This window comes from Carlito syrichta, unplaced genomic scaffold (genome assembly GCF_000164805.1).
Source record: "Carlito syrichta isolate Samal-C Ts95f unplaced genomic scaffold, Tarsius_syrichta-2.0.1 Scaffold306628, whole genome shotgun sequence".
NCBI classification, from domain to species: domain Eukaryota; kingdom Metazoa; phylum Chordata; class Mammalia; order Primates; family Tarsiidae; genus Carlito; species Carlito syrichta.
The window spans coordinates 162,997-170,882 of record NW_007250724.1 but is presented as its reverse complement, the minus strand read 5'-3'; the positions used below and the strand labels follow the sequence as shown (position 1 = coordinate 170,882).

Below are 7,886 nucleotides of genomic sequence, written 5' to 3'. Positions count from 1 at the left end.
CAGGAAGTACAAGGGTGACCACTCTGGGACAGAAAACCTGTGACAGAACCTTTTCCATCATCCTTCCTCACATCAGTCTCATTGGGTCCTCTGCCACCCCCCAGCCCTTACAGATGAAGAATCTGAGAATCAAGGGGAACTGTCTTAGCAGGCTCACAGACAGAAGAGGTGCTAAAGAGAGCTCACATGTTGGAGTTTCTGGAGCACACAGCCAGCCCTCCTAGCACAGAAATCATAAGGCTGTGTGAAGGCTATGGGGCTACCTCTGAGTGGGCCTGACTGAGTCCCCTCTTCCTGTCACACTCATGTCCAGGAACCTGTCCAGGTGCCAGGGAAAGAGATGCTCAGAGGCAATGGTGTTGTAATAAAGACACTGCTTTTATTTAGTTTGATATGTTTCTATACAGAATGCAGAAAACACATCTTAAAATCATATAGAAGGAAATAAAAAACACGTCAGTGATTGGTGAACACTTGAATGTGAGATTGGCTCTCCATCTCACAGAGTCCAAACAGCCATCATCATCCAGCGCTCAGGGGAGGAGGCTGCCTGTAAAAGCATTGTTGCTGTTGTTATTCTGTTCACTGCCCCATCGCCTCCAGTTGCTATGACAACAGGCCATTCTAGGCCAGCCACATCTCTGCATGGCAGTGCCCGATGGTGGGGGTTGCTAGGGGCAACAGAGCTGTTTGGAAGGCCTTTCAAAGTCCTCACCTGGAACATTGGGAATTGTTTTTTGACGAGGTCATCAGAAATAATCTCACCAGGTCAGATCCCACTTGTGCTCCTGTCTCTGGGGCATCAGGGAAACTCTGGCTTGGAGGCATGAGCCTAGTCACCAGTGGTCCACCCAACCCTCAACTACAAGCTCCCCTCACAGTGGCACTGCTCACTTCAGAGTACCTGCCAGGAGCTGGGTCAGGAGTGAGGGGTTGGGCCTTGTGGGAGAAGGTGAAAGGGGAAACACCCTCTGGAGACGAGTAGGATGAAGACCCCTTCCCTCCTGCTAACCCTCCCCTCCTGAAACAGCACACACAAATCCTCCACAAAATAATCAATATGGCTTAGAAATAACTGCTCCATGTGCAAAGGGAGCCTGGGTCCACCCACCCGCCCTCGATCAGGTAAGGGATACATTATTGCGAAAGGCATTCCTCCCTAAAAGGTACCCAAAATAACTCTCAGACATCAAGAAAAGTCATGCTCAAAATGGTTTCTTCCAAAGGAGGAGAATCGAAGCAGAGTGGGCGCCCCTGAGTCATGGGACAGAGATGCAGATGGACGGACGGATGTTCTGCTAAAAAAGGCAAAAAGAAGCCCCAGTGTAATTCCAGAATTTAAGCCATTAGGAAAAGAAGGGGGGAAAAAATCAAAATGAACAAAGCTGTCAGTTCCATGGAACCAACACTAAGAGCTTGTACAAACTGCTATAAGCATCACCATTTTTAATCTTTTTTTAATAAAACAATTTGAGGCTGTATAAAACTTTAGTAAAAAATTAGCTTTGAGAGCCCACAGATTTTTACTATTAACTATTGCTGGCACTTCTCCCCAGCCGCCAGACCTTTTCCAATAGTTCAGACTCAAGGCCTGGGACTGGAGCGCCAGAGAAAAGGGATGGGGTGGGTTGGGGTGGAGACGTGGACTATTAGAACAAAGCGGCCAAGGTCAAGTGAGGAAAGAGCATCACATGACATAAAAATATTGCATCTTCACCAAAATGTCCTCCACTCAGTGTTTCAAAAACCATGATATTTCTTTGAAGAGGGAGAAAAAAAACACAGAAGGATAAAACAGGTTGATGTGGTCGAGTCTCTCGACCTCCCAGGCACCCCCCATAAGCAGCTGGCCCACCCCAGAGCACCTAAGTTGGGGCCACAGCCACCACTGCCTCTTGGGAGTCCCTTTTCCATGGGAATGAAGATATCTTGGTGGTGGGCCACTAGTGTACTTGGAGTGGAGATGGGGATGTCCATGGCCCAAGAGGCCCCTCCAGCTTCTAGCCCCTGGCAACAGCGGGAGAGCAAACCCAGCACCAGGGCCCTGGCCCTGAGCCAGGGTCAGTAGGCCCCCGATCAGGCTCTGGGTTATCAGAACAACCAAGTTGACGTAGTGTGAAAAAATAGGATTCCTTTGATAAAAAATACTGTCCCTTGGTCTTCTCTAAGTTTGAAACACCCTGGGAGCTTATTTTTAGCAAAGCAATTCCCCATACCCACCCAAAATTATACATACAAGTTTAGGTAAACAGCAGATTAAATGTAAAAACTTAACCATAACTTCTCAAAGTCCTTTGAATTTAATCTTTAGCTACTGTTTTCCATGTTACATCCTGCAGCTAGACACACGTGAATAGAAAAAACAGTACAGTTAGTGTTAAAGGCAAAACGCAGAGAGCCGGGGGGCTGCCCAGCACTGCCTGCGAGTTCATTCACGGTTCCTCGCTCCCTCTATCCACCTCTACTCCACATGGTGCTTTCAGAGCCAGGCATCAAAACACTGCGAAGAATCTTCTATGAACAAACAAAAAGCTGTTAGGCAAAAAATAAAAATAAAAAAAGTCTCCCCAAAGTCTCTCCAGCTGCTTTGGGGTTTGGGAGGACCAGAGAGGGCAGGCGTGTCCAGGCCCCTATGTCAGTGTGTGCTAGGTCAGGTGTCGGCTTCCAATGGGCGATGGTCTGCAGGCCACCGGGCTCCACAGACAATACCATGTTGTCTCCAGGCCCCTGCCCTACCCCTGCCTCCACCCAGGCGCTTGTGGGTTAAGGAGGGACATAGGGAGGGGGTGACCGATATGGGGTCATGTTCTTGGGACGGGAGCCCTTGCCCTCCATTGGGGCTGTGAAGGGTGGGGGGGGCTGGTAGGGAGGTGCATTGGGATCCTCATCCCGCAGGGGTGTATACTCTCCCACGGTGTCCTGGTTCAGAGGAGTGGTCTCGGGCACGCTCTGGCTGGGGTACTCAGGTGGGGGCAGGGGGGCCTTCTCCTCCTGCAGAATGAGTGGCATGCTGGAGGAGGGTGGGGGCTTGGAGTCATCCAGTTCATCTGCAAAGATGATAGGCACCCCCTTCTTGATGAAGGTAGCCTGGTCCTCAAGAGTAAGCTTGCCCTTCCGCTTCTTACGATAGCAGATCATGGCAATGATGCCGGCAATGAGCAGGATGGCTGCGACCACCACAGCTGGAATGACTGTGTGCAGGTATACATCATCCTCACTGCTCTTCTCAGGGTCCCTGTCCGGCACCTCCGTGGGTGGCACCTCTGAGGGCACCCTTCTGGGTGGCGCCACAGGGATAAACTGTAGGTGCCGACAGCTGCCAGAGCCTGTCACAGCAACACTCATGGCCTTAAAGTCAGGCTCTAGGGCATTGGAAAAGGCAGACCGAGGTTTCCCATCATCCTCAGCAATCCTCCGGCTTAGCCCTGTGATCTGCTCCTTGGGGCAGGGCTCCAAGGGCAGTGTGTTATTAGTCCATTCCACTACAATGGAGCCCCGGGTGATATTCTGCAGTGTGATGGTGCTGCAGTTTCGGTCCCCAAAGGCAAAGGCCAGCTTCTTCACCAAAGCAATCTTTTTGTGGATGTCATTCACCACCAGTGCTGGGTCACCCACAAGCTTGGCCTTGAACCTTGCAGGAGCCCTATCCCCTTGGGGGCGCTTATGGACATGAATCTCAAAGGCATCCACAGCTGACAGCCCCCCCTTGTCTGTAGCATGCATGAAATACTCATGTTTGCCCACATGGCTACTGTCAGGGAGGCCATACATGAGCTGGCTATTGCTATTGAACTGTACCCAGGACTTCTCGCCTACAAGTTGCTGCTCCCGCAACTTCAGCGTGAGCTTTAGTTTGTCAGTGGTGGTGTCTTCATTGTCATAGAAAGTGTCTGATGGGATTTTCACCTCAAAGTAGGTGCCAACCCAGGCATCCACCCTGTCAATGTGGTTCTTGAGCTCTGGGCGTTGGTTAGGTTCTCCCCCACGGGGCACTCCACTGGTGGTGGTACGGATGCGCGTAGGGGGGGAGGCAGTTTCCAACCTGGTGATGGGAGCTTTGGTGGTGACCCGGGGCACTGGTCGGGGTGTTCGTGGTTTCTTGGTCGGCCTGCGAGTTGTGGTGGTTGAGAAGTCAGTTGAAGGCGTTGCTGGTTTTGGCGTGGATACTCGTGGCTTCTTGGTGGTAGCTGTGGGAGGGGTAGCAACTGCAGTGGGCTCCACATAGCCAGGAATGGTCACCGTTGGGCGAATCTGGCCAGGAACAGTGGTTCCAGCTTCTGACACCCGAGTGGGCTGGATGGGACCTAGGGTTGGGGTCTGAATAATGGCACCTCGAGTCCGAATGGTGACTGTGGGCTTCCCAGGAACAGGATCCCTGACTGGAGGAGGCATAGTCTCTGTTGGAGGAGCAATGGCTGGAGAAGTGGGAGTGGGCACAATCCTGGATGGTGGCTCTTGGATGGCTGTGGTTGGGGGCCCGATGGCAGTGACAGGTGTGGGTGTAGCATGGATCTGCCTTCGGATGCGTTTGGGAAGAGGGGGCTTCTTATTGGCAATATGCCAACCAACCACAGGGTAGCCAAGCTGGGCAGACATAGCACCCTCCCTGGCAGGGGTTTCCACCCCACGAATATCAGGCACACTGTTCTGGTTCAGGGAGCAGCCCAGCTTCCAAGAAAGCAGAGCCCCATTCTCTACCACTTTTTTTGCATTCCCTGGGCCAGCCATGAAGGCCGACATGTCAAACAATCTGTTATTCACCACTGGCACCAACTTCATGTTGTGAAGCTCCACTTCTGAGAAGCTCCGCATCCTCTGCAGAAGGTCGATCCTTTGCTTTGGGGTCATCTTGGTAAGGTCGGCATCCAAAATCACTGTCAGGACAGTCACAGGCTCATCAGCAGCACAGGCAGATGATACCACCTCCCCAGGGTCTGGTGAGGCCGACCTCATGGACTGCGGCTCGCTATGGTCTTCAGGGTAGACTTCAATGGAGAATACACTGGAGGACAGGGGGATATGGCTACCGTTGGCCCCCAGACGTGCAGTGCTCACTGAGATGTAATGCACACCCTTATCAGTGTCAAGGGGGAGGCCCTCCAGGGTGTGGCTCTGGGGGTCCCAGTGCAGCCAAGGTGGCAAAACCTCCTTCCCCGCCGCCGATACCTAGAAGAGAAACAAGCATGAATTACCAGTACTGTTATCACCGTATAATCTGAAGATGATCACAACAGTTTAGCAATGGCCTAGCCTGAATTGTGTGGATGGTGGCTCTTGGATGACTGTGGTTAGGGGCCTGATGGGGCAATGACAGGTGTGAGTGTGGCATGAATCTGCCTTTGGATGCATTTGGGAAGAGGGGCTTCTTATTGGCAATGTGCCAACCAACCACAAGATAGCCAAGCTGGGCAGACATAGAATTGTGTGATAGGCTTGAGTTCTATTCAGAATTCCTGTTGAGGAAGTCAATTCCACTTCCCAAGAAAGGCACATCAACCTTATTTACCTGTCATAAAAGACTGGTGCTATGAAACGGGCTAACCTGGGAAGCAAATAATTCACTTAAAGTCACACAGTGGAGAAAAGAGCAGAGACAGCAGTGTTAACACTCAAACACATCTCATTCCAGAGAACTGATGCCACGGGGCTTTAAGAATGTTGTAGATAGCCGGGCTCAGTGGCTCAGCCTGTAATCCCGTGCCTTTGGGAGGCTGAGGTGAGTGGATTGCCTGAGCCCGCGGGTTCAAGACCCACCTGGGCAGCGAGATCTCAACTCTACAATAAATCAAAAAATCAGCCGGGCGTGGTAGCGCAGGCTTGTAATTCCAGCTACTTGGAAGGCTGAGGCAGAAGGATTGCCGGAGCCCAGCAGGTCGAGGCTGTGGTGGCCGGGAGTGGCCACTGCACTCCAGTCTGGGTGACAGAGTGAGACTCCAACTCAAAAAAAAGAATGTTGTAGATATTTATAACGGTGACACACACTGCCCCCTACTCGCCCACTCCAAACTGCAGAATCAAGTCAGTGTCTCATCACAGTCATCAAGCACTTCTTTCCAGCCTCATCTCAGACTTCTTCCCCTGCCCTCTACAGACACTATTATGCTTTTGCTCAAGTCATATGCCTGGTCTGGAGTCCCTTTCCTGTTCAGAAGTGGAGATGAAAGTAGGACTGGGTACAAGGGAGGGCTCATCACCCCAATTCACTTCACAATCATCACATTACATTCAAATGTCGTGGGCATATTTGTATGGCAAACAGTTAGTTGTATCTAATGTCTTAATTTATCTGCTTTTCAAATCTCAAGTTAAATTGTGGTACACAGGATGGAGGGACTAGGATCAACTACTCTAGGAGGGAGTAGGATCAACGACTCTAGAACAATGTTTATCAAGGGAATCCCAAGGAGCTCTGGTCTCTCAATGAGAGAGGTTCTATAAACAACCAAATAGGGGAAATGTACAGCTCTCTTCTGTCCTTGGAGAACTAAGACATAGACGCAGGCCTAAGGAGCTTATCCCTTTATTACAACCCAACAGCACTTCCCAGACTTCTTTCAGTGTGAAAATCCTTTTCCACAGGCATATAAGTGGTAATACTCAGAGCACCAAAGGGAATGCCACCATAGAAACTTCGGCCATCAGCTTACAAGGGGAAAATAAGACTTCCCTCTTGCCTAGGGCCCTCTTACCTTTGGGAAGCACCTATTCCTGCCCCCAATGCAAGAAAAGTGATACCCACTCTCTAGTCTGCCAGAAGGTGCTCTCAGCTCCATTGTCCTGTACCAAGTCCAGAGACAGACACAATGGCCAAGAGACAGTGCATCTCACTGCCAGCCTTGGCCCAGAAATTGCCTTTCATGGCCCACTGCTTATTAGCAGAGGAACACTAAAATGCTTCCCTCCCTGTATGCAGCAGGAAGGCTAAAGTTATGCCTTCTGGGCTCCCCAGTGGCTCCGGTTCTCTGGGCTTCCTCCTGCCAAAAGACAACATACCTGAGTGATTGGAAAGGAGACCCCCGCTTGTACCTGATATTCCCAGTCAGGACCCAGGTAAGCAGCAGCAATCTTATCAGAGACTAGATGCTTTTCCCCTTCAAATTGGTTTAAACAGGTTTCCCACCTCCAGAAAAAAACCATGAGAAAATGACTGACATTAGGAGTTACTGTTATTGAGATTATCATTTCCTGATTGCTACCACTGAGTCACTGAGGGTCTACAGATAGTGTTTCTTTTGTGACACCACATTCCATCACTCTAAGATGCACCACTATCTAATTAATGCACTACTAAGAATCTCCCACCCCATCACTTCCATCAAACATCACAATTCTGATATCTTAAAATATCTAAGTGCGGCTCGGTGGCTCAGCCTGTAATCCCATGCCTTTGGGAGGCTGAGGTGAGTGGACTGCCTGAGCCCACGGGTTCGAGACCCACCTGGGCAACTTGGCGAGATCTCATCTCTACAATAAATCAAAAATTAGCCGGGCGTGGTAGCGCACGCCTGTAGTTCCAGTTACTTGGAAGGCTGCAGCGGAAAGATTGCCGGAGTCCAGCAGGTCGAGGCTGCAGTGGCCGGGAGTGGTCACTGCACTCCAGTCTGGGCGGCAGAGTGAGACTCCAACTCAAAAAAAAAAAAATACCTGAAACATGAATATATTCAAATCCATGAAAAGCACTAAACATATTTTTCCTTTAACAGCTTTTTTGGCTATAAAAACAATACTTTATTTCAAATGTTTTGACTGAAAAAACCCATTAAATGTTTTTACTTAGCCGGGCTTGGTGGCTCAGTCTGTAATCCCACGCCTTTGGGAGGCTGAGGTGAGTGGATTGCCTGAGCCCGCGGATTCGAGACCCACCTGGGCAGGTGAGACCTCATCTC

The 7,886-nt window shown here is 50.5% G+C and overlaps 1 protein-coding gene across 5 annotated transcripts in view; it reads right to left on the bottom strand.

The window, feature by feature from the left end:
* Positions 1-357: 357 nt before the first annotated feature.
* The window catches only part of DAG1 (dystroglycan 1), a 79,373-nt gene continuing 71,844 nt past the window's right edge, over positions 358-7,886 (bottom strand). For all 5 annotated transcript variants that reach the window (XM_008063167.1, XM_008063166.1, XM_021715079.1 and 2 more), the window contains one exon: positions 358-5,166. In XM_008063167.1, coding sequence (XP_008061358.1) covers positions 2,764-5,166 — 2,403 coding nt within the window. In that variant the 3' untranslated portion in view covers positions 358-2,763. The remainder of the gene's footprint in view (positions 5,167-7,886) is intronic.